At 36.2% G+C, this 26736-nt stretch overlaps 1 protein-coding gene across 2 annotated transcripts in view; it reads left to right on the forward strand.

The window, feature by feature from the left end:
• Positions 1–1147: 1147 nt before the first annotated feature.
• The window catches only part of LOC110856024 (acetylcholinesterase), a 52296-nt gene continuing 26707 nt past the window's right edge, over positions 1148–26736 (forward strand). For both annotated transcript variants that reach the window (XM_035856617.1, XM_022104465.2), the window contains exons 1-3: positions 1148–1546; positions 13898–14241; positions 16253–16628. In XM_035856617.1, the coding sequence (XP_035712510.1) occupies positions 13906–14241; positions 16253–16628 (712 nt within the window). In that variant the 5' untranslated portion in view covers positions 1148–1546; positions 13898–13905. The remainder of the gene's footprint in view (positions 1547–13897; positions 14242–16252; positions 16629–26736) is intronic.

Below are 26736 nucleotides of genomic sequence, written 5' to 3' on the forward strand. Positions count from 1 at the left end.
CTGTGATTTTACTGTTCTACAATTATGGAGCAGGATTCATGAAAATCTTTTACCTAATTTAATATTAATTTTTTCCTAAAAACACACAACTGGCGTTCAACTTGTTCACACGTGCAATTATGCAGGTTTTTTTTCTACCTAAAATTATCACTTTGAAAAGATAAAAATACGCGATACACTCACAATGGAGGTCTCCCCGCGTATGCTGTCAGATTTTGGACAAACTAGTGTCAATCGATAACAAATTTACAAATTTTATCCTTTCCAAAATTTGTGCTGCGCGTTTTCTCCTCTTCGGATGCATATATGTATCTCTGCAAAACGTGCGCCAAGTCTTTCGCAAATTTCATACTACTTAAATTTGTGATCGATTGACACTCGTTTGCTCAAAATCAGAGTGCCTACGCTGGGAGACCTCCATTACTACCAATCTGGAATTAAATCGGTATACCGACACTTGTAACCACTACCATTTAGTTATGTTGGTGCCGATGAAAAACTTACCACTGACAAACAAACTACTACCAATCAGGTAATAACTTATTACCAAATTAATACCAGTAGTGTAAATGTACCTAACTCTAGCACATTGTTAGCAGTGTCCTGCTCCTTGAGAAGAGGAGCCAAAGGACAAGGGAGTCACGTATCGTAAACTTGTTCCCATTTTTGACCAGTATTCCATGTCCCTACTTTACCAATGGATAGATAGATGGATGGGGAAAGTTGGTCTGTTAATAACGATGTTTGGTAATGTTGCGGTACTGAAAACCTTACCAATGAGAAACAACTTATTACCAATCTGGTAGGAAATTATTACCAAATCAATAGCAGTCCGGAGCACATACATATGTATCTGACTACCACATTTTTAGAAGTGTATTACAATGTCCTGCTCCTTACGACGAGCCAAACGACGAGACACGTATCGTATTCGTAAACTTGTTCCCCTTTTTCACCAGGATTCCATGTCCCTACTTTACCAATGGATAGATAGATAGATGGATGGGGAAAGTTGGTATCTCCCACCAGGAGAAAGTTGGTAGTGCCGAGTTTTTGGTCACATTTGACTCTTCTCTCTCTCTCTCTCTCTCCTCGAGAGAGAAATTCTAACCCGTTTCTCGACTTGCCCTCAGTTGTCCGACGGACATGGAACTGAGACGAGGAAGCCAGAAATAAGGGGAGAAGTATCAAAATTTTCAAAAATAAACGACCAATATTCATTCACCAACAAATCATACACATATCTTATCAAAAAATACACAAAGTAAATCGTGCGACTGACAATTTTTTTGACCAAGTTGAGATTTCCAAAAAAAAGTTTTCACAATTTTGTGTCTGCCTTTGAGTAAACTGAACCTTAAGGATTTTGGCTTAAAAAGAAAACTAATTAGTAAAAAAAGACGGTATCTTTTTCCGGCAGGGGAAAAGATTTAGTGGATTTGGAGAAAGTTTAAGAAACGAGACGACAAAAGGAGGAAACGAGTACGAGACCAGGAGGATTTTATTTCGGGGTTATCTGCAACTTTGAGACGGGAATAAATTCAAGGTGAGTAAGAAGCCAGTTGTACAACTAATTGAGAAAAAGGAAAGTAATTTTACCCCTCAAATATTGGTTGAAGGAGTCATTTCGTTCCTTTTTCCTCGTATTTGTTTTAAGAATGGGTTCAGTGTTTGCAAGAAAAAACAACTTGGGAGAAAGTGGTTTTTTTGTAGGTAAATATTTTGGCCTGCAAGAAATGCATGGTGCAAGAAACTACGATTCGTAGAGCGTGATTGACTAGATGGCGCATATTTCTTGCACTTCCTTGCAGTTTCTTGCACCTCGAATTTCTTGCATTCTCGTTTTGCAGTGTAAGAAATGCAGCAAATCCGCAAAAAACAAACACTACTTGCAAGAAATAATGGCAAAAAAGTGGTTTTTTTGTAGGTAAATATTTTGACCTGCAAGAAATGCACGGCGCAAGAAACTACGCGATATTTATCGCTTTGCTAAATTGCGCATATTTCTTGCACTTTCTTGCACCTCACATTTCTTGTATGACCTTCTTTGCAGTGCAAAAAATATGGCAAATCCGCAAGAAATAACCGCAACAAAGTGGTTTCTTCCAAGTATTTTGACTTGCCAAAAATGCAAGGTGCAAGAAATTACTATACTTCACACGTCACGGGCTGGTGCAAATTTCTCCCACTTTCTGACACCTCACATTTCTTCCTTTCAAACATAACAAACGGAACCCTGCCCTTCCGCGGAACGGATATTATTTGATGATAATTTATTTATTAACGTGGTGACCCCGAAAAGGCGATTGACTCAAAAGAAAGGAGCGAATTATGAAAGGCCAAGGTCTCTGGTATAAGTTGTGCAAAGCAAATTTGATGTACGTGCAGGGCAGGAGCGAGGGATGGGTGCGGATACTGAGTGGACACGATTTTCATGGTGTGTTTCATCTCATCGGACCAAAAGAGAATCTACTTGTGTATCATTTAATCAAGGCGAAAGCTTTCTCCACGAACGTAACACGCCGATCGAGCAACTTTTTTACAGGGAGGAAATGCAGATAAATAAATATATGTAGAGTTTAATGTGAGAGAGGCAATATGCGATTTTGCTTATGTACATATTCAGAGTCACGCTAAACAATGTGCTGAGCAATGCTGGTAACAAATAAGTAGGATACAGTATTTGGCCATCAAGAAAATCTAGCCAGTTGGTCAGGTAGAAAGTGATGTTACAATGGGTACAAAATTTTAATGTTTTTTTTATAATTTTTTGTATTTAAATTAGTAAATACTTGAGGTTTTCTGGAGAATTTTTCCCCTGTAAATTTGTATAGCATTCGATTTTTGTAGTGAATTTTCTCCCTTAAATTTCTAAACAGTTTCAATTTTTGGAGAATTTTTACCACTCTAAATTTGTAGTAAATCTGATTTTATTTTTTTTTGCCCCTACAAATTTGCACAAAACTTAAACTTTGTAACGAATTTTTGCTATAGGACACATCTATCCATGCAAATCTATGATCATCTAGTTACATTACCATTTTTATAGGGATCAGATTTATCTTTGACTTAACTACAAGACAGATGTAAAACAGGATAAAATTATGAATTATAATCCGAATTTCCCCGATAATTTTTGTCCCATTTCGTTCCTTACCAAATCTGTAGTCAAAATACTTACACTCAAAATAAGGTAGTAATGAATCATTACCATGCGGAATCACTGTGTCTGTACCACTTCAGTTAAGATTTGTCGTAGAAATGGTAATAATAAGTTCAGGGAAATTCAAATTTAATACATAATGGTATTCACTTCCTGAACATTTGGTAATGAATTTGAATTTCCCCGACTTATTATTACCATTTATACGACAAATCGTAGCCGACGTGGTAGAGACACATAGTGATTCCGCATGGTAATGATTCATTACTACCTTATTTTGAGTGTACATATGTAACCTACATCTATTATCACTGCCTGGTGGTAACAAACAATTTGGGGTGCAGATTTATCCTTGCGTTATTAAGAAGACTGGTTGGTTGGCTGGCTTGGTGGAATTACGTATTAAAAGAGTGCATCCATCCTCCTTTGGTTGGAGGAGAAAGCAAAGAGGAAACCTGGAGAAGGAAAAGCCTGCTATTTACATAATTTGATTCGATTACGTGTGATGACAGGCGGGCGAGCGGGAGAGTATAATAATGATAATAAGACGAGCCAGAGACTGTTGTGATGCAATGACAACGAGCCAAACGAGACAAGAAATGTGGAGAAAGTCGTAAAGCAATAATGTGGCCGTGGCGTATATCCGCTAAATGCCAACCTCCGAGATACAGGGTGGCGGCATCCTTTCTGGCCGAAATTTTTGCGTTTCTTGCACTGAAAACGTGAGAAATGAAAGAAGCGTAAGATTCTTATATTTCTTGCACTTGATTACTTGAGAGTATTTAGTTTCGTGTGTTTGCTGCATTTCTTGCACTGCAAATGCAAGAAATGCAGGGTGCAAGAAACTACAGAATATTCGAGGTGCCAGAAACTGCAAGAAATGCGAGGTGCAATAAAGTGGGAGAAAGTGCAAGAAATATGCGCCATCTAGCCACGTGCCATATGAACTATTTATAGCGGCGGGGCTTCGATTCTTGCGCAACTTGCATTTCTTGCAGATCGAAATATTTCCCTGCAAGAAACCACTTTCTTCCTGTTATTTCTTGCACGTGGTTACTTTCACCCGGGGGATTCGATTTTTTGCACCTTGCATTTCTTGCAGATTTACCTGCAAGAAACCACTTTCTTCCCATTATTTCTTGCACGTCGTTACTTTCACCGGAAACCCTGCCCCTTGTACGTACATATGCATATGAATCCATAAATTCGTCCCGGGTGGAATATGTATGTACGGAGTTATATAGTTGTGAAAGTCAATAATAAATGGGTAGGTAGTAAAATGGGTGGATTAGTGGGGCAGGAGGAAAGGTGGTTTATTGGCCATTACGATTATCATTCGTGGTTGGAGAAGCCGCTCGTTTATCGCATGGATAATGAAGTGATTTGGATCATATATAATTTCTAATGTGAAATAAATCCCATTATTTTGAGACAAATGCAATATTCGGTTCCAGGACTGGGTTAAAGGTAGATTGGGTATCGGAAAGTATCGATTATTCAAATTTGTTATATTTGTATGTATGTATGACGGTCAGAATTTAAGTGGCACGAAATTTTGCTTTTAATTGGCATTGTTTGATGAAATTCTGTACAAAATTTGGGGTTGTTTGATTCCAAAAGGTAAATTTTGTGGAAAATTGAGATTTTGTTTTGGATTTAAGATGGACGTTTTGTATGATATGTTGTACAAACATTTGGAATTTAAAAGAAGTTTTAAACGAGATTTTATATTCTGTGCAAAATTTGGGGTTCTTTGATTCCAAAAGGTAAATTTTGGGGAAATTTGGGGATTTTTTTTGTACTTCAGATCAAAGTTTTGTATGATATTTTGTACAAACATTGGGAAATTAAAAGAAGTTGTAAACGAGATTTTATACGCAATTAGGGATTTTTTAAATGAAATTTTTGAATATGTTGCGCATAATTTGGAATTTAAAAGAATTTAAATAGGAATTTTAAAACGAGATTGGGGATATTGGGGATTTTTTAAAATCTGAAATTGAATTTTTTAAGGATATTTTTTAAGGATATTTTATACAAAATTTGTGATTTATTAGCTTTAATTACGGAATTTTGGACTAAATTTGAGATTTTTCGTTTATTTAAAATGACATTTTTAATGAGATCTTGTACAAAATTTTGGATTTTATACCACAATAAATTAACTTTTAACGAACTTTACCCCAAAGATTGAGACATTTTGCCCTTAAAACTGCAATTTTGTACCACCTTACATCCATCCATACATAGTTTTACCTCCAGTTTTGTTACCACATTATTTACCTCGTGTAGAAAACTTAACCTATTTATTTCTCTTACAAATCGATCCGCAGCATTACATGTGTGTTGGTTGGTCGTCGTCGTGTAATTGATTTTTTTTGGCCAAAAGTGCACCTCACTCACCTAATAACGAGGCGTCCTTTGTGTCACTCAGGCAGAAAAGACATTGAGTTTTTCGCCATTTGTTATTACGTATTGTGACTTTTGCTGCTGGCGAGGAGAACGGAAATGTGGAGGAAATCAAATGTTTGTTGGTGTCGAATGGCGAGGTCTCGGTCAATGTAGGGGAGAAATTGGGACAAAAACCGGGCATTCGTGCATAATGCGAACCAAATATGTAATGTTGACCCTGGGCAGGAGAGGCTCCTCTGTTATTTCATGATGATGATGCGACAGATAGCACAAGTCACATTTCGAGGGCTGTTATCAAGCATAAATAAATGCGGGTAAACGAATATAAACAAGTAGCGTTAAGGTGTCATTGTATGTGGGTTTTGAATTTAAATTTTGTATCTTAACTTTCCCATCTTCAATGTTTTTAAATATCGATTTTGAAATATGTTGATCCCCGTGAGTTTCTATTTAAAAATTAAAGTTTATTGCATTTAAAAAAATCGATAATTTTTAAGTTCGCAAAGTTACAAGGTTAGAATTTGGATTTTTTGTACAAAAAATTTCAATTTTTATACATATTATTTTTTATCTTCACATCGTAAAGTCTTCATTTTTTTAAAAAAGCACAGAGATGAATAGGTATCAAAATCGCTATTTAAATATATCCAAGATGGGAAAGTTGAGACACCAAAATTTATTAATTTTAATTAATTAATTAAATTTAATTAAATTAAATTTTCATTAATTAATTTAAATTCAAAACCCGCATGCAATGGGACGTTAAAGCGACTAATTTTTTTTGAAACGATATCATGGTATGACAATTATGTATTTTTGACCTTTGACCTTATCCTGGTTGGTCGGAGGTCAAAAATGTTGAATAGAATCGTAATGACGAAAATGGATCTTGAGTGTTTTGGAGATATCCTGCCCAAGGACAGACAGACAGACGGACAGACAGACGAACCAACCCATCACATTAAGCAGCTTACCCTACTTACATAGTAAATGTGTCCACTCAATATTTCGCAAGTTGGTTGAGTCAATTCAGCACTTTAGAAAATAGGGAGTCGTAAAAATGGAGAGAAAGCCGGGGATTGATTTCCAATACAATTTCTCTTATTACATTCAGATTTCTATCTCTCTGACGAAATGAGAGGAGAAGAAGAAGAAAGTGTAAAATGTGCAAATTTATGATTGCGCCCAATTATTGATGTGTACGGAAAGCGTGTCTATTTGTTCGTTGGCGGGGCACGGGGAAGAAAAATAGGTTATCTAGGTGAAGAGAAAGTGGATAAGATATACAAACATAACCGTCTTTCGCCACGGTACATGTACAGTGTTTCTTGCTAGATTTGTTACATTTTTTGCACTGCAAAGGAAGCAATGCAAGAAATGGGAGGTGCATGAAACTGGGAGAAAGTGCAGCTAACTGTAAGAAAGTGTAAAAAATATGTTCCATCTAGCCACGTGCCGAATGAAAAATAGCGGCGAAGCGTAGTTTCTTGCACCTTGCATTTTTTGCAGGTCAAAATAGCTGCAAAAAAGACTTTCTTGTTCTTATTTCTTGCACGTGGTTATTTGAGAGTATTTCGTTTCGTGTGTGTTAGCTGCATTTCTTGCACTGCAAATGCAAGAAATGCAGGGTGCAAGAAACTGCAAGAAATGCGAGGTGCAAGAAACTGGGAGTAAGTGCAAGAAATATGCGGCATCTAGCCACGCGCCGAATGAAATATCGCGGCATGGCGTAGTTTCTTGCGCCTTGCATTTCTCACAGGTCAAAATACTCCCCTGCAAAAAACCCACTTTCTCCCCGCTATTTCTTGCGCCTTGCATTTCTCACAGGTCAAAATACTCCCCTGCAAAAAACCCACTTTCTCCCCGCTATTTCTTGCGCCTTGCATTTCTCACAGGTCAAAATACTCCCCTGTAAAAAAACCACTTTCTCCCCGCTATTTCTTGCGCCTTGCATTTCTCACAGGTTAAAATACTCCCCTGTAAAAAACCCACTTTCTCCCCGCTATTTCTTGCGCCTTGCATTTCTCACAGGTTAAAATACTCCCCTGCAAAAAACCCACTTTCTCCCCGCTATTTCTTGCGCCTTGCATTTCTCACAGGTCAAAATACTCCCCTGCAAAAAACCCACTTTCTCCCCGCTATTTCTTGCGCCTTGCATTTCTCACAGGTTAAAATACTCCCCTGTAAAAAAACCATTTTCTCCCCCCTTATTTCTTGCAAATGTTTAATACTTTCACCCGAAACACTGTCCCCATTTCGCCACGGAACGTACATATGCATATTGGTGAAAGTAGTAGAGTGTGTATAGGAAATTGGTTGGATTGTGGAATATGGGCCGCGGAGGACAATTTGCTTGGCTGGCTGATGGGAATGATTGATTTCTTCGCTTCTTTTCATTACTTATTAAATCATATCGCCAACGAGGCGAGGACGGCCTGCATGGAAAATCTAAACATTTCTTTTTCCCCTTCCGAAACACAATTATTCCGCAAAATACGATAACTACTTGGTGACAAATGTGTAACGCTCTATAGCATTTTTTCACCTGAATTTTTTACCAGTCGGGAAGTAAATAATTGTAGCTTAGTTGATAATTTACGTAGAACTCGTCACTAATCGTCATCAAAATCAGTCTATTTTTAATCACTTCTCGCCTCTGGAAACTTATTTTAAAATTCTGAACGACAAATTTGTAGTCAGTGAGTTGATTAATGGAATGGCGTTGAGTTTTTTGAGCCAGTTTCGACGAGTTCCAATTTTTCTGAAGGCTTCTTAAACTTGAGATCTCCTCCTTCAAAAAGTTTCAAAATCTGGAGTGTACATTTTCAAAAAATTGGGAACTTTCTCCTCTACAAATTTGTCGTTCAGAATTTTAAAATAAATTCCCAGAGCGGAGAAATGATTAAAATGTGCCGTTTAAATGCACAAATTTTAATACGCATACACTTATTTTTAGAGTAATAACTCCTGCACGTATGCATTTTAGCATATTTAGCTAGATTTACATACATATGTGGCCAAACATTTGTGCCATTTTACATAATGTGCGAAAATAAGGAGTGGTATTTATTTGCAGAGACATATTTTACATACATCCATACAGCCGTAAAATTTGGCATGTCTGGTTGGTCTTGCTGGTTAATAAGTAATGCGTCATTGGCGAGCCTACTGGTCGACTGGTTTGCATAAAATAGAATCGTGTGGATTGGATTGATGGGCACCTAGGAAATCAATCAATCGACCTCGTGAAACCAATTTTGAGGTGAAGACCGTCCATCCCGACACGGCTGAACACATGGCCTAAATTTTTAATCGTGACAGACAGCCGGGGAAATTTCGTGCAGCCAAAGAAATTCTACAATTTATTATTGGTTCAAATTAATAAACGGAATGTAGCAATAGGGTGAAACAGCTACAAATATGTGACCACGCCCCCCCTGACCTCGAGGGCGGGGGGTGGTCCAATTACCAAAAAAGTTGATAAGATCCTCTCCCTGGGGTCGTATGTAAAATAGATCTCGATTATCTCAACGCATTCTCCCGTTATCCTACAGACAGACAGACCGACGGACGGACAGACGGACAAAGTATTAACATAAAGTAGCTCATGCTACTCAATAATTATGGTTAGTTGCAGGCAGTGAAGATTTATGTAAATACGTGTAAAATATGCTGATAACTTTATTATTTATGCCTCCGTTTATCCGAATTTCCATTCCAACCGGATTTGCACCAACCAAAACATTAAACAAATATAACCTTCAAAACTGAAATAAATTATGGATTAGATTTCATCCTTGCATACATAATTTCATATCGCAAATGTATTATGCGGCTAAATAACTTTCTGATAAGAAATTTTAAAAAAGTAGGCTTTAGAGTAGCTAATTGTAATGATTTAAATATGTCGTAACACAGTAATAAGAAATAGGGTATAGAAGAAGCTAAAAATCATCTAAAATCTGTCTAGAATTTAATTTACTATAGGTTTAACAAAGAAACAAATGGGTTACCCTTAACATATTAAGTGGAATTTATTGACTTGTCAGAAAATCGGAATTAAATATGTATCACACCTTTAGAAGTCCAAAACATTAAACAAATAGAAAAGCATAACCTTCAAAACTCGAATAAATTATGGATTAGATTTCATCCTTGAATACATACATAATTTTGCATCGAAAATAAAAATCTAAGTTTCTGAAAGGAAAGGTTTGGAAAATAAACTTTAGAATAACAAAAAATCAGCTAAAATCTGTCTCGACAAAAATTTGTGTTGCGTAACATATTAAGTGGGAAAGCGGAAATTGATTTGTCAGAATCGGAATTATGTATGTATCACACCTTTGGAAATCCAAAACATTAAACAAATAGAAAAGCATAACCTTCAAAACTGAAATAAATTATGGATTAGATTTCATCCTTGCATACATAATTCGAGAATATCTAAGTTTCTGATGGGAAAGTTTAAAAAATACCAAAAATAAACTTCAGAGTAACAAAAACTTAGCTAAAATCTGTCTCGAATTGAATCTCTGTTACTTTTAACAACGTAATTAATTCGGCACAAGTGGAATTCATTGAATCAGAATTACTTATCACACCTTTTGGGAACTTTTATTTTAGTGGAATTTGATTTTCACTTTTGTCGAGCTAAAAATAGCTCAGCCAAGAAAGGCAGACCACAATTTCCAAAGCAAACCTAAACCAAACCACAAGGCGATGATTATGAGGAAAAGATAAGGGAAAAAGTTTGTCGTAGGCACAACCTCACCCTGATTTTGATTGGGATGAGAAAAACCTTGCTTTCACTAAGTACGAAACCAGGGTGCCGTTTCTTACTGCATTTCTTGCTCTGCAAAGCGAGAAACGCATGAAATGCGAGGTGCAAGAAACTGTGAGAAAGTTCAAGAAATATGTGCCATCTTGCCACGCGCAATTATAAGTATAGCGGCGGGAAGGCATTTCTTGCGCCGTGCATTTCTTGCATTTCTTGCAGGTGAAAAAACAACTTCAAAAAATACTTTCTTGCAGTTATTTCTTTCAACTGGTTAGATACTTGTACTCCAATCACTATTACATTTCTTGCACTTTGTACTTACTGTATAGAAAAAAACGTAAGACGTAAAAAACGTAACGTTTTGCTAGGTGCAAAACATGCAATGTGCAAAAAACTGCAAGAAATCCAAAGCGCAAGAAACTGCAAGAAAGTGTGAAAAACATGCTAGATTTCTTGCACTGGAAAACAACCAAAAAATTCGAGGTGCAAGAAATACGCGCCGTATGAAATACAGGGGCTTAGTTTCTTGCACCTTGCATTTCTTGCAGGTCAAAATATTTTCCTGCAAAAAACCCACTTTCTCCCCCTACTTCTCCCACGTGGTTACTTTCTCTCCCCCGAAACCCTGCCCTCTCCAAGTAAAAGTTGGGAATTGACTTTGTCTGCAGAGTTTAGTGGGTCTAAAATTAGACACTTTTTTAAACTTGGTCCTTGTATTTACACACATCAATTAAAATTCCAATGACATCTTGGTTCGCCGAGTTTTCTCCGTGTTGACGGGGCAGGGACGTGACGTGGGCGCTTATCATCTCCGCTCGTGGAACTTTTCAATGGAGAAAAAGTCTATTTCTGGTCGGGCTTATCAACCGGTTTCATCTTGTCGCGGATGGCTGCATGGTTTTTGTGTCGGGGTGTGAATGTGGGGAGATGATAAGAGAAGAAGGAAAAAAACAGATTTATTTCGGGAACATATGTACCAGCAAAAATAAATATGTTTCTTCTTTTTTTCGGGAAGAATGGGAATTCGAGATGACAATGACAATGGGGAGGAAATTATAAGTATATAAAAATATCTGCGGAAAACAGTGGCCGCGGAAGGTGTAGGGACATCTGGGGGACATTAACAATGTAGAATAGGGGAGGTAGGGTTTATATGATATGGGCATATGATGGGGATATCGAATAACCGTGGGGACATTGTCCCCCCTGTCCCCACCCACACTTCCGCGTCCACTGGTAAGAAGAACGCCAGAATTCTATGCAAATATCGGGCTAAAAACGATTACAAAATTCTTATATTTTATTTTCGATTATCATTTACTTTTAACCGTGGGGGTATTCTCCCCTCTGTCCCCATCCACCCTTCCGCGGCCACTGTCCGCAAATATGTATACATGCATCATGATAAAATCGGAGTTTGAATGGGTGAAAGTGGAGGAAAAAAAAGTACTTTTCGACTCGACGTCATTTCAAGAGCGAGATATTATTCATGCAGAAGAAATGGGACAAATACATTTGTATTTAAATAGAATGCAATTATGTGTGGTTCAGGAAATTTAATATGTTCACGGGTGGGTGGCTGAGTTAGTGGGGATGCGTAGGAGGGAGGGAAATAATTATTTATTTGATCTATCTGGAACTTGTTAACCAGATAAGATTTTAAAGGAAATTGATGTGGAGAAAGTATGGATAAAAGATGAGATACAGTGCAAAAAACTAAGGATTTTTTTGCCAGACCCGATCAAGGACAATGCAAAAATTGGCAAAGAACAAGGGTGCATTGGTCTGATTGGGAAAGTGATCAAGGGCGTCGTGGATTGATCACACAATGCAAGGACAAAACATATTTATGTCCAAAAATAGAATTCGTACCCTCTAAGAAACCCGGTAACTAAGTTATTACCAGGCGGAGTATCTATGTGACTCCACCGCATGGTAATTAATTTGTTATTGAGTGGTAGACATTTTGTTACCAACTGGTAATATTTTCAAATTTCGCGACTGGGGTTATTACCGGTTTGGTAACAAAATGTCTACCACTCAATAACAAATTAATTACCATGCGGTAGAGTCACATAGATACTCCGCCTGGTAATAACTTAGTTACCGGGTTTCTTAGAGTGTAGTAATAATCAGGATTTCCGAGCCTATTATTTTCTCAGAGTTGCAGAAAGAGCACATATAACAAGAGGAGAGAAATGAATGAATGTACATGCAAATTAATCCCTCAAACACACCGACTTAAATATTGGTCAGAAGTCTGAATGAATGAAATCGGATAAAATAATTCATTTTGTGAGATAAAAAAATGAGATTTTCTTAATTAAGGTACACATTTATTTACGTCTCTGAACTGATTTCTTGTCCGTTGAGAGACGAGAGATGTTTATCGTTCCCTGTCATCAACATGTTTTGCTTTTGGTGCGATGACATGTCTGACGAGGGAGAGAAAGCGAAAGTTGAAGAAACAGTGGGGCAAATAATAATTGGGCTTCGTTCGTGGTGAAGTGAGCGTGCAAAGGTACGTGTGGGGCTGACAGATACATATTTACATATGCATATTTAGTAAATATATGCATATGGAAATATTTACAGTATGAACCCAGCAGTGGCCGCGGAAGCGTGGCGTAGGGACAGAGGGACCATGTTCCCACAGATGTTATTCGATGTTTTCATTATCTGCCTATGTTAAATAAATCTCCATTTCCTATCCTATCATACCTGTTCACTTTCATTCATGTGCCTGATTATGATAGAGAAGACGGACGACTTGCAATCAAACTTTCTCAATTCCACCCACGATTCGGTTGAGTGAAGGAGGAGGAAATTATGTGTGTAGTCACCACTCCACAAAAGTTTTGTTAATTTTAAACTTTTCCCACGTATAATTAGAATCGAGAGAAAATCCTATTAAATTATAGAATTTAGGTATGTATTTTTAGATAGAGATGGAAGGAAGGAGCTTATGTAGCTGGTGTAGTTGGCAGGATCAAAAGTCTGGGTGGTAACGGTACCGTTTTTTTTAATGAGTTTGATTAAGAAGTGGTGAAGTGACTCGGGCTGTTTAAAGTTGTATGAAAAACCGTGACGTATTTATTTTTAACTTGATTCAGGGATTATGTAACCCCTGTTATGTTTTTCTATTTCATAACGATGGAGATCTGTACCGATTAATATTTTTTTTAAAGCTATGACTCGGGCTACATAGAAAGTTGTATGAAAAAAAAATCCCGGTATATTTATTGTGTTAATCTATTTGTATTTTTAGGGCGATTAAGGGCTTATATAAGCAGTGTTATATTTGTCTGCCATTTTTTTATTTTTCGAGAAACGATGCAGCTCGGGCCATTTGAAGCTGCATGATAAAACCATCCCGTATTTATTGTTCATCTATTTTAATCTCAATATCAGGGATTATGAAAACCACTAAATATTATATTTGTCTGCTACCTATGTTTTTCAAATTTTTTGAGAAACAGTCTGACTCGGGCCATTCGAAGTTGTATTAAAAACTCATGGCGTATTTTTATTTTGTTTTGCAGGAATCAACATGCATCTTATACCAGCCATGGTATCCTTCCTTGCTTTGGTGGTGGCTGCGTGCGTCCTTCTCGTGGACGTGGACGCGGCGCCACAACAGCACACGTACGACACCTTCATCAAGACGAACTTGTCGCGAAATCATCACCCGTCTCGTCACAACAATATGAACGACCATCCCGACCACGCCCACCGGACGGGCCCCCATCGCCACATGAGCTCCACCGTCATGACCACCACCGGAGCGTTGCGCGGCCTCAAGAAGACCGTTTTGGAGAAAGATGTCCATCTCTTTTATGGCGTCCCCTTCGCCAAACCGCCCCTGGGACCATTGCGTTTCAAAAAGGTGAGAATTTCGAAATTAGAACTTTCTAAATTTTTCGTAATAATGTTTTATTCCAGAATTTGTAAAAATGTCGAAAATGGTGTATCACTCACGTCAAAATATGAATTATGTTTATTTTTTAATTAAAGTGTTATGTTTTTAAGGGTTTAGTTGGCCATTAGAAGTAATTTTTGTAAGTGTTTCAGATTTTTTTAGATCTTTTCGAAATTTATTAAAATTTAGAAAGCTATAATTTTGAATTTCTACAATTTTTCATAATGATGTTTTCTTTTAGAATTGTCAGAATTGAGAAAAATCGAAAATGTGATATCATTCACGCCGAAATAATAATTAATAATACCTATTGCGTTTCAAAAAGGTGAGAATTTCGAAGAGTTTTATGAAAAATTGGAGGATTTTGAAATTATAACTATCCACATTTTTCGTAATAATGTTTTCATCTAGAAATAATTGACAAAAATGTCGAAAATGGGATAACATTCACGTCAAAATATTAATTTTATTGATTTTTAATTAAGGTATCATTTTTTGTAGGTGAACTGGCCGACATATTAAAAAAATTACATGTTTAAGATTTTTTGTCGATTTTTTTCTGATTTATTAAAAAATTGGAAAGTTGTAATTTTGAATTTCTACAATTTTTCATAATAATTTTTCCCCTAGAATTGTTGGAATTGAAAAAATATCGAAAATGGGATATCATTCAGGTCAAAATATTAATTTTAGTTATTTTAAATTAAAATGTTGTTTTTTTGTAGGTTTTTTGTAGGTTTGATAAGCTCGCCGAAATGTATAAAAAAAACATTTTACATGTTTAAGATTTTTTTCGATTTTTTCTGATTTATTAAAAATTTTGCAAGTAATAATTTTGAATTTCTACAATTTTTCATAATGATGTTTTCTCCTAGAATTGTTGGAATTGACAAAAATATCAAAAATGTGATTTCATTCACGTCAAAATAATAATTTCAGAATTTTATTATTAAATATTTTTTTTATATAGATAATTAGATTGATAGGCGGTGGCATATTTATTTTTATGTAGTTATAAATTAACTGATCCAAAAATTGGCAGCTAAATTTTCTAGTTTAATAAATTGGCCAACATATTTGCAAAACTTATGACATTTAAAAAATTCTGATTTATAGCAAATTTAGAAACTTATAATTTTGAATTTCCACAATTTTTTATAAAATGTTTTAATTGGTAAAAATGCGATTTCGTTCATTCACGTCAAAATATGAATTTCAGCATTTTTTTAGTAAAATGTTTATTTTTTCAGTGGTAACTTAAATGATTCAAAAATTTCCGGTCTCTAATTTAGTTAATGTATTTGTCGAAATTTTGATAATTTGAAGACAAATTTGAGATTTCTTCCGGTTTAGAAAAATTTAGAACGTTATAATTTTTAATGTCCACAATTTTTCATACTAATGTTTTCATCCGTCGAAATTTACAAAAATTTAAAAATTGTTAAAATGTCAAAAAGATCATTCACGTCAATATATTAATTTCATAATATTTTTTCTTTGCATTTAAATGTTTATTTTTTCAATGACTTAAATAATACAAAAATTTCTAATAGTCAAATTTCCCAATTTGGCTGAAATATTTGTAAACATTTTGATATTAACAAAATAGATTTCGTCCAATGTATGAAAAATTTAGAAAGCTATAGTTTTAAATTTCCACAATTTTTTTTATACTAATGTTTTCATCCGTCGAAATTAACAAAAATTTAAAAAATGTCAAAATGTCAAAAAACATCATTCACGTCAAAATATTAATCTCAGAATATTCGTGTTTTTTTTCACTAAAATGTTTATATTTTCAGTGATAACGTAAATAATACAAAAAATTCCAGCCTCTAATTCAATAAATTAGCCAAAATATTTGCAAATATCTGCAAAAATTTTGACATTTAAAAAAAATATTAGAAACTTTGATTCGAAAAGTGAGAAATACGGTAAAAATTAATTTCTAAATTGTTCCAATTTCTGCCTCTGTCAGCCTGTCCCAATCGAGCCCTGGAACGGGACCCTGAACGCGATTCACCAACCTGACACCTGCTACCAAGAAGTGTTCGTGGCCTTTCCCGGCTTCCGCGGCGAGGTCACCTGGACCCCAAACACCAACATTTCCGAAAACTGCTTGTACATGAACATCTGGGCGCCTAAGCATCCCGCCAAAAAACACGGGGACCCGAACAAGCGGAAGATGCCCATCCTGGTCTGGATTTATGGGGGAGGCTACGTCTCCGGAACGGCCACCTTGGACATTTACAACGCCGACATTCTGGCCGCCGAAAACAACGTCATCGTCGTCGTCCCGCAGTATCGCGTCGGGGCCTTCGGGTTCCTCTACTTTGGACAAGAGGAGGCGCCAGGTAAGCAGAAAAAATCCATTTTTTTGTGCAAAAATAGGCCAAATTTTATTAGAGCGATTTTACCGTAAAAGTAAAATTTTGTTAGTAATGCCATTTTTTATGCAAAAATTTTCATAAAAACTAAATTAAATTTTAGTACAACAATTTAATCGTAAAAATCAAATTTTTTAAATTGCCAGTTTTATGCTAAACTTTCATAAAAATTAAATTAAATTTTAGTACAACAATGTAACCGTAAAAGTCAAATTTTTTTAAATGCCATTTTTTATGCACAAATTTTGCCAAAAATAATTTAAGGTCAATTTTATTTGAAAGATTGTACCATAAAAGTCAAATTTTTGTTAAATAGAAGACGAATACTGAATATCGTATTTTAAAAAAATACTCACAGTTCAACGACGTTTAGACACGTTTCGAAAAAAATATTATTTTTTGTGGAGAATATTTAGATCGGAAGAGCGTAGAGGACAATTTCTGGAAATTTGGTAATTTAAAAACAAACTGAATTATATTTGGACAAATTAATTTTTTAAAAAACTAAATTTTGAATGAAATTCTGAATTGTACTCATAATTTTTAATTTAATGCGAAGAATATGCTTAAGATACACATATCTTTGAGAATTTATATAATTTTTTTAGTGAGAAAAATCAAATTTTTAATAATTTTGTAGCTTAAAAACAAACTGGATTTTGGATTGCAAAAATTCTGAATTGAAAAAGATTTGCAGTCGCAATTCTTATCTTTCATGAAGAATATTCTTCAGATATTTTGGAGAAGTACAAATTTTGAACTTACAAAAATCGCTAAAAAACTTGCCAAAAATCTAACTTGCGAATTGATTTCATTCACAATTTCTTCTATAAATTAGAATTATTACACAACGCGTATTTACATAATGCTGAGTTGAATGGGAATGTTAAATATTGCCGTGGCTAAGGTGCATACGCAATCAAATGGCTTAGCAATCCCCTGATGGGATATTAAGCATATTAGTTAACGTGGTTTGGTTGTTGGTGCGGCGGGTGTGACGACATTGCCTCGTTATATCACGCACCGGAAAAAAGTGATTAATCATAAATCTCCAACGGCTCGTGTACTACTTAATCCGAGGCGAAGGAGACGGACCGAACTGGGTAAATTAAACGTAATTAAACCAGACGGATGAATAAAATAGGGATTGGAGGAGACAAACAAATATGAAACTTTTGACTGGAATATGGCACAACACAGGCCGCGCAAATTTTACGGGGGACATTTTTTACGGCAAGAAGTTGCACTAGAGATTTTGAGAATCTCTTTAATTTGTAGAAAGGTTTGTAAATATCGTAATTTTACCGAAATCTGACGAGAATGGAAGTCTCCCAGTGTACGCTCTCGGATTTTGAGCAAATTAGTGTTAATAGATGACAAATTTAATTAGTATGAAATTTGCAAAAGACGCGATCTTCCAATGGGTACGTTTGGCCGAGATATTTGCATCCGAAGAAGAGAAAACGCGCAAAAAATTTAGAAAGTGTAAAAATTTATCGACTTCGGCACGTTTTCTCCTTTTCGGATGCAAATATCTCTGCCAAACGTGCCCATTTGGAGATCATGTCTTTCGCAAATGTCATACCAATTAAATTTGTTCTAGATTGACACTAATTTATTCAAAATCGAATAGCATACGCCGGGAGACCTCAATTATGAGTGCGTTACGTATTTGTTATTTTTTTAAACTGATAATTTCAAGTTGAACAAAAACCTGCATAAATCGAGGTGAATTAATCGCACGGGAACAACAGTTTGACGCCAGTTTGTGCATTTTTAGGAAAAAAATAATGTAAATCGTTTAAAAGATATTAAGAATAAATTTATTTCTTTCATTCTAAAATATAGCATAATTTACTTACATTCAATAAAAGTCAAACATCCATTTTGCATTTTGCATTTTGCATTTTGCATTTTGCCATAACTTACCTTTTTAGAGGGATAATTTCAGCTAAAAAAATTGCACATATCGAGGCGAATTAATTTTTCCTGTATGTTTATAGAACATATTTGACACCAATTTGTGTATTTTTCAAGAAAACCAAAATGCACGATTATTTAATAGATAATCGAGTTATATTAGCAAAATTTCTGGATTTCAGATGATACATTTATTTATAAATGTCCCCCAATTTTTGTCCTCTGGCCCTGCATAGGGGTCTTCTTAAGTAAGATGGAAATGCAGTATATTACCCCAAAGTTGGACGCCAGTTGGTATATTTTTAGAAAAAAATACGACACAAGTATTTAAAAGATTAATTGTATATTAAGTTATTTCGGTACTATTTGACGACATTTTTTAGCAGGTATTAACTTGGGATGTAAAATATTTAGAAATGTCCCCCAATTTTTTTTCCAGTGTCCCTGCATGGTCGCCTCCTTAAATAAGAAAGAAATGTCGTGGGCATGAAAATAAATTCCCGGAATTTTGGGCATTTGCCGAGGGCATAAATGCCCTAGGCATTTATTATAACCTTGAGCTTATGGGGGCATTGATTTAAATGCCGGGCAAATAGGGCAAATGCCCTATGCCATAAATGCCTAAATGCCCAGGGCGTGGGCAACCCTCCAACCCTACGTATTTACATCAGTTCATTATGTTAAAGTTGGACGCCAGTTAGTGTATGTTTAGACAAAAATTAATTTCAACAAATTATTTAACAGATAGCAGTTTCTGACCAAAATTGGTTAGACTTTATGCAGAAAAAGTTACAACTGTCCCCCAATCTTTTTCCTGCCCACCATTTCCTCCGTCCCTGGTCTGATCGTCTTCATAAGTTTAAGAGGGAAATGCTTTTCATTAGGCCGTTAAAGTTGGACGCCAGTTGGATGTAACGTATTTTAAAAAAAAATACACTCAAAATACGGTAGTAATGAATCATTACCATGCGGAATGACTATGTGGCTCTACCACGGCGGTTACGATTTGTCGTAGAAATGGTAATAATAAGTTCAGGGAAATTCAAATTTAATACATAATGGTATTCACTTCCTTAACATTTGGTAATGAATTTGAATTTCCCTGAAATTATTATTACCATTTCTACGACAAATCGTAACCGACGTGGTAGAGCCACATAGTCATTCCGCATGGTAATGATTCATTACTACCTTATTTTGAGTGTACGGCACAAGTATTTAAAATATCCTTCTAATAATTATAGATTTTATCGGTATTAACTTCATGAGATGTGAGGTATAAATGTCCCCGAATTTTTTTTCCTGAGCCCCTGGTCTGGTTGTCTCCTTACTTTAAGAGGGAAATGCAGTATACATACATGCACATTAGGCTGAACGAAAGAACCATTAATAATTGAGGCATATCGACTTAACGGGGAGCACAGGTAAAGGACGAACGACGACAATGAAACTTTTCATCTTCATCAACACCAAATAATAGAAAGTGGTGGTGATCAGTGGCCGCGGAAGGGTAGGTGGGGACCATACCTGTTCAAAAATTTAGTATTCATTCAAAAGTCACTCATCCCTCTTTCTGACGGAAGATTTTCATTCACATTTAGTCATTTTGGTTCAAATTCATTTCACTTCATTTCATCTGACTTCATTTCTTACTTCGCCCCATGTATTAAGCATAGGGTGAAAAATGAAATGAGTGAGAAATCCTTCATTCACAGTCATTCATCTGAAATGATGGAATCTTTCATTCATTTTCGTTCAAATCACAGGAAATTCATTTTCACTCACTATCACTCACTATCATAATCAGTCAAATGAATGAAGGTGAACAGGTATGGTGGGGACAGAGGGACAATGTCCCCATAGTTATTTGATGTCCTCATCATCCGCCCATGTTACATAAATAAACCCATCCTTACCCTATCCTACAATTTTAATGTCCCCACGGCTTCCGCGGTCACTGGTCGTGGTGGCTGTTTTTTTATGTACACACGCAGGGAGAAAGCAGGGAAGGAAGAAATAATTTGTGTTTTCGACTTTGTTATTTTCGTGTTTTCATTTATTACGGGGCCGACAACGACGGACACTCCTCGTGTCCAGTCAATTTGGAGGAAAGTAATAAATCAAATAAGTCGAAGAAAAGACCAAGGTGAAGGCTACCCTGTATGCACCATGCTTCTTGTAAACATGATTATTTTTCCGCACAAATACGGTTTCATGAAAGCAGTAGATGGAGAAGAATACTTCTTTCTTTCTTGTTCAGTTCTTTTTTTGCAAGTTTTTTTGCGTTGCGAAACTAATTTTCATTTTGGTCGGGAATTCTGGGAACATAATAAGAAATTAGGGTTAATTACTTGATTATTTGGTGAAAGAAAGGTGACGAGGAGAAATAGATATTTCTGGAAATTTAGGAATATTTGCTTTCTTTCTTGTCCAGTTTTTTTGCAAGTTTTTTTTTGCGTTGCGAAACTAATTTTCATTTTGGTCGGGAATACTGGGAACATAATACGAAATTAGGGTTAATTATTTTGATTATTTGATAGAAGAAAGGTGACGAGGAGAAATATATTTTTGGAAATTTAGGAATATTTACTTTCTTTCTTGTTCAGTTTTTTTTTGCAATTTTTTTTGCGTTGCGAAACTAATTTTCATTTCAGATTGGAACATAAAAAACTAAGGTTTATTACTTGATTAATGTTACGAGAAAGGTGACGAGGAGGAAGATATTTTAGGAAATTTAGGAATATTTTCTCAATGTTTTAGGAGAAAGCTTTTAGTAAATAATTATTTTTCGTATGTCCGCTGCTTCGTGAAAGCAGATGGAGAAGAATACTTTTTTTTGTATTGTGAAACAAATTTTCAATTTGGATTTGAACATAAGAAATTAAGGTACCACAAGAGAGTTGGCAAGGAATTATACCACTCAGTTTGATTGTAATTTTCTCAGAAATTATAGTAGGTAGAAATTTGGTTCAAATACAAATTTTGTAAAAAAATTACTACTCTAAATTTTGGTAAATGTCCCCTTCTGCTGTTACTTATACTTACGTATTTATATCCAAAATAGTCGACCATGATGAATTTTTTTTAAAACGTCCTAGCGTCAAAACCATACGGAGCACAAATGTGGGACGACTCCCACATCGTGCGAAATAGTTTTACTTGGGGAGCATAATGGGTCTCATTTCCATATTGTCTTCCATACTTTTCGAAATAGCATTTCTATACTTGCCCCTCCATATTATTTTATGTTTCTGAGGACAAAAATGGTTCACATCTCTTTACCAGACACAAATGAGCCCACAAACCGATTATACACCCTGCAGAAATATATAATGATTCCAAATAACAACCATTATGACCTTAAAGTCCATCCCCTCCATCTCGGGGAGCTCTTAAAAATGCCCCAATGCCCTTGTTGTTATGCGGAGCCGTACTTCATGTCTTGACTCATTTTCTCTAAAAAATCATGTTGCTAAGTCCAGAAAAAATTGAAATATTCAACCTCTTGTGGTACCTTAAGGTTTTGCATGATTATGTGTTATGAGAAAGTTGAATGAGAAGTAGTAAAATACGTATTCGAAATTTTAGGAAATTGGAATTTTTTTATCGGATGGTATTAGTGGTCTTAAAGATTTTTATAAATATATTTTTTGTATAATAAAAATTTTGGAAAATTGGATGTCCCAAAATATCCCAAATTTATTGTAGCATGTTACGAGAAAGTTACGTTTTTTATTGTAAGCAATTCGTGTAACAATAATTTCGGAAAATTTTACTAATCTATGTCTAATTTCCCTATGTTTCCCAAGACCAGAAATATAAGCAATTAATGTTGCATTACAATACAATAATGTACGGACGAGTAAAGAAAAATTTGGGAAATGTGAGAAATCGAAAATTTTAGAAATTAAAACTCTAAATTAAAATTTAGCTCTTGGAATCTTGTAGTTTAAACGCGATTCCTTTTTTCCAAATTTTGAAAGTTCTTAACAAAAATTTCGAGAAAAACACGGTAATACATTCCCTCATATGAAGAACCACCGGAAATAATGCTTACTATTTGTGTCTCCACCACACTGATTAGAAAATTTAAGCCTATTTCCATACCTCAAAATTTTACCCGTGGTGATTACATCCTAATCACGGCGAATTTTCAACCACCGGATTTCAGTATCCCTTCGTTGAGGCGGCGTACGTAATCTTGGTGAAAGTCGAGCCAAATATTGTGTGCCTTCCTTTGATCACTCGTTTATTAATTAACTACAAAGACTTTTCCAATTGGCAGCAGCTTCATACGTCGCAATTCTGGATTTACGTATGTGCTAACCAGTCGCCGCGGAAGCGTGGGGACAAAGTTACACGGTTATCCGAATGTCCCCGTCATCATCTGCCCATCTTATACAAACCCCGCCCTTCCTTATTCTTCAATGTTAACGTCCCCCCATGTCCCCACGGCTTCCGCGGCCACTGATAAGGACCATGTGGGTGCGTTTATCTGTACCTTAGTCACTCAGAACCAGTGGCCGCGGAAGCGTGGGGATATTGTCCCTATGCCCCCACGGTTTTTCGGGATCATCTAACCATGTTATATAAATAAACCTTTCTTTCCCTTATTCTACAATGTCCCCACATGTCCCCACACCTTCCGCGGCCACTGATCGCCTTCGCCTACACTAGGCTCGTAACCGTGCAACAGCGTCCCCACCATTATTCAAGCTATTCCTTCATCATCTGCCCCCATTTTATACACATTTCTCCTTCCCCCATCCTCCAATCTTGTTAACGTCCCCCCATGTCCCCCCTTCACCTTCCGCGGCTCCTGGTCGCAACGGAATTAAATATATCATGCAATACAGCCCCGAAATCAAAATAGATTTGAGGTCCATCTGGAGTGGAAATAATTGAAAGGTGGAGGTTGTTGGCGGCTGCTGTAAAATTAAAAATTGATGACGCCCGAGCTTTCACTCGAGGCGATTAGACTAAACAGACAGAGGAATTAGCTGGCAAACAAATTTTCCAGACGTAAATACGTACCTACGCAGATTGTCATTGTCTGATGACTTACGTATTCATACGAATGTCGGTATGAGTTGATATGCCCTAAACATAAATAAATTCATACGTAACGTACCACCTATGATACATTCATACGTCAACGCGTTTTATAATTTGCAGAGTTGAAAACCATACTGAGTTTTTGCAGTGTTTCGGTTTTTGCACACTCAAAATAAGGTAGTAATGAATCATTACCATGCGGAATCACTATGTGGCTCTACCACGTTGGTTACGATTTGTCGTAAAAATGGTAATAATAAGTTCAGGGAAATACAAATTCATTACCAAATGTTAAGGAAGTGAATACCATTATGTATTAAATTTGAATTTCCCTGAACTTATTATTACCATTTCTACGACAAATCGTAACCGACGTGGTAGAGCCACATAGTGATTCCGCATGGTAATGATTCATTACTACCTTATTTTGAGTGCAGTGTTTAGATTTTTTCAAGTGTGTTACATTTGTTTCATTAGAAAACAAGAAATTTAGTAATTTATGGGGCAGGATGAGATTGATACGGGTCTTTTTGCTAATTTTTTTTGCATTGAAAAGCGAGAAATGCAGGCACAAGAAATTTAGCGCGTATGAAATTAGCGCCGGGGCGTCGTTTCTTGCGCCTTGCATTTCATACAGGTCATAATAGCTTAAAAAACACCGGATACTTTCACCCAAAGGAATACTGCCCTTTTCCTGGTGGAAATTAGTGTAGTAGAAAAATCCTTATTGCTTTCGCTAATGAGGAGAGAGAGACACCGTCTGAGATTTTGTATCATCCCATTTTTTGTTTATACGTCTGTAATGAAGGTAATTTGTCGTCGTACGCGTGGAGTGAAAGTGGACGACATAGTTTTGTCTCCGGTGTTAGTGATGTGTCCTTGAAGGACCGAGTTATGGCTACGCTGCGATGCATGGCTGGCTGGCCGTGTCCTCGAGGAGAAGATCAGGATGTCGGATAATGCTCACTTATTTAGTGGAGAGGATTCTATTAATAGTGGACTTGACTTATGAAAGAAAGCATTTTTATGTAATGCTCTAACCTTATCGGAAGTCGGACGGGGGAAATTGCATTGTCTGAAAGGTGGATTCTTCTTACATACACACTCTAAGAAATTTTACTACTGAATTATTACCGACTGAGGAGTATCTGTGACCTTACATGACCGGATGGTGATAATATTTTAAAAGCGGAATCACCACGTGGAAACAACCACGTGGAAACACTCACCACTAGCTCGGTGGCAATTTATCACGAAGAAAACTACCACCGAATCGGTTTTATCAAACTCTCATTTCACCGAATTTTTTAGAGTACCCGGATTGACTGACAAGTCCAAAGTTACGTAAAATGTCGGCCTCAAATAGTTCCATATATTTAGTTCGGTTTGAGAGGATTTAACGGTTCTTATTCCTATATTTGGCTGAATTAGGGTACTAATTATTGTAAATATGGATCTCGTTGTCTAGTCTAAACTAATTTGTCTGTCGGCTATTTATGAGAATGCGTATCGGTGTAAAAGACAGCCAGCCAGCACGGATTTAGACCAGGACCTGATTAGCATGCATAATCTGGCTGATTGATATTTGTTTAATTAGATTGCATGTTTGGGTCCCGATTTCATCCACAAATTTACCAACTCGACCGCACATTGGGTAGATATCTCGTCACCCGGAAAATCCATGAAAATCCTCCAAGTGAAATGCTGAGCAGGACCAATCTAAAAATAACTGGAGAAAGCGTGACATTGAGCACAAATAGAAGTTCTGTGTCTTCTTCACTTAGGTTTAATTTGATGATTTGATTGATACTGGAAATTTATCTAACAATGCGATGGTGTAAAGTGTAACCCTCCGATTTGGTTGAAATTTCGAAATTAAGTAGTCCAAATAAATACAACCAACGTTTCTTGGGGCATTTTGTGCAATGGTCGGAATTTGGCAAAATATTTGAGGTTAAAGTTGAAAATGTGCAATTTTTAGCACGGGAAGAGAATGGAAGTTGAGTTTGCTTTCTCCACCTGGTAAAAATCGCCTGTTTTTCAACTTTGACCTAAAATATTTTGACAAATTTTGCCCATCGCACAAACTGCCAAAAGAAACGTTGGTTGTATTGACATGGACCACATAATTTCGAAATTTCAACCAAATCGGAGAGTTACACTTCACACCATCGCATTGTTAGTGTATCTTTCTGAGTGTATCTTTCTGTCAGTCATACTTTCCCCTAAATTGGCGGGAGAAGGACGGACGGACGTAGAAGAAATCGATTCAGCTACGGACCGACCGACCTTTAAAATCCTGCCCGAATTATTTAAAGCGGGAAAAGTCAGCAGATCTCTCTCTGCGACGGAAATAGAACTGTCGAGAGGAGATCGGCATTTGGGGAGTAATTGAATTGTTTTTACAGTAATGATTGTTCCCACTTAATGGATTTTTTGTTCGCAATTTGGCCGCATAAAAGATGCAACGACCGTTCGGGGAGATCATCGTGTCATCGTGTAATTGTCCTTGTCCGAAAATAATTGCGTTTCGAGAGTGTCATTAAATTTCATGGGGATGGTTTTGCCCGTTGAATTAAATGCTTGCATCAGCTATTTTTAGGGCAGGTTCCGTTTCGTCCACAGAATTGGCCGGGATCTGATCTCGGGTATTTTTGGCAGGTTATCTGCTGACCAGGGAGGGCAGCCAGTAAGGGTTGTGAAATCGTGACAAAAATTTTTTCCCAGGGAGATTTATTAGGACCAGAGGGCGGATATGGATGTATTTATTTTCAAGTTTTTCAAGTTTGATGACGACTGACCGTCAAGGTTTGTGGGTGTGTTTCCGAACTCGCAGAGATCACTAAAATTTCAAAATTGTTTCACATGTCGGAATATATTTCCAGGTTTTCAGACATAAGCAATAAATTCGCAATAAATCTTTTAGATATTTTTTTCAAAAATACATACACTTCGTAAATATTTGAACGATGTGAGACGGAATTTTGTGTTTAAAGACAAAAAATCCAGAGAATTAATATTTAAAAATGTTACAAAATTTGTGAAAATTCTTATTTGTATGTATTCTTCTTTTGTTCTTACATATTTTGTAAATATGTTT

This window comes from Folsomia candida, unplaced genomic scaffold, assembly GCF_002217175.1.
Source record: "Folsomia candida strain VU population unplaced genomic scaffold, ASM221717v1 Fcan01_Sc014, whole genome shotgun sequence".
Classification (NCBI taxonomy): domain Eukaryota; kingdom Metazoa; phylum Arthropoda; class Collembola; order Entomobryomorpha; family Isotomidae; genus Folsomia; species Folsomia candida.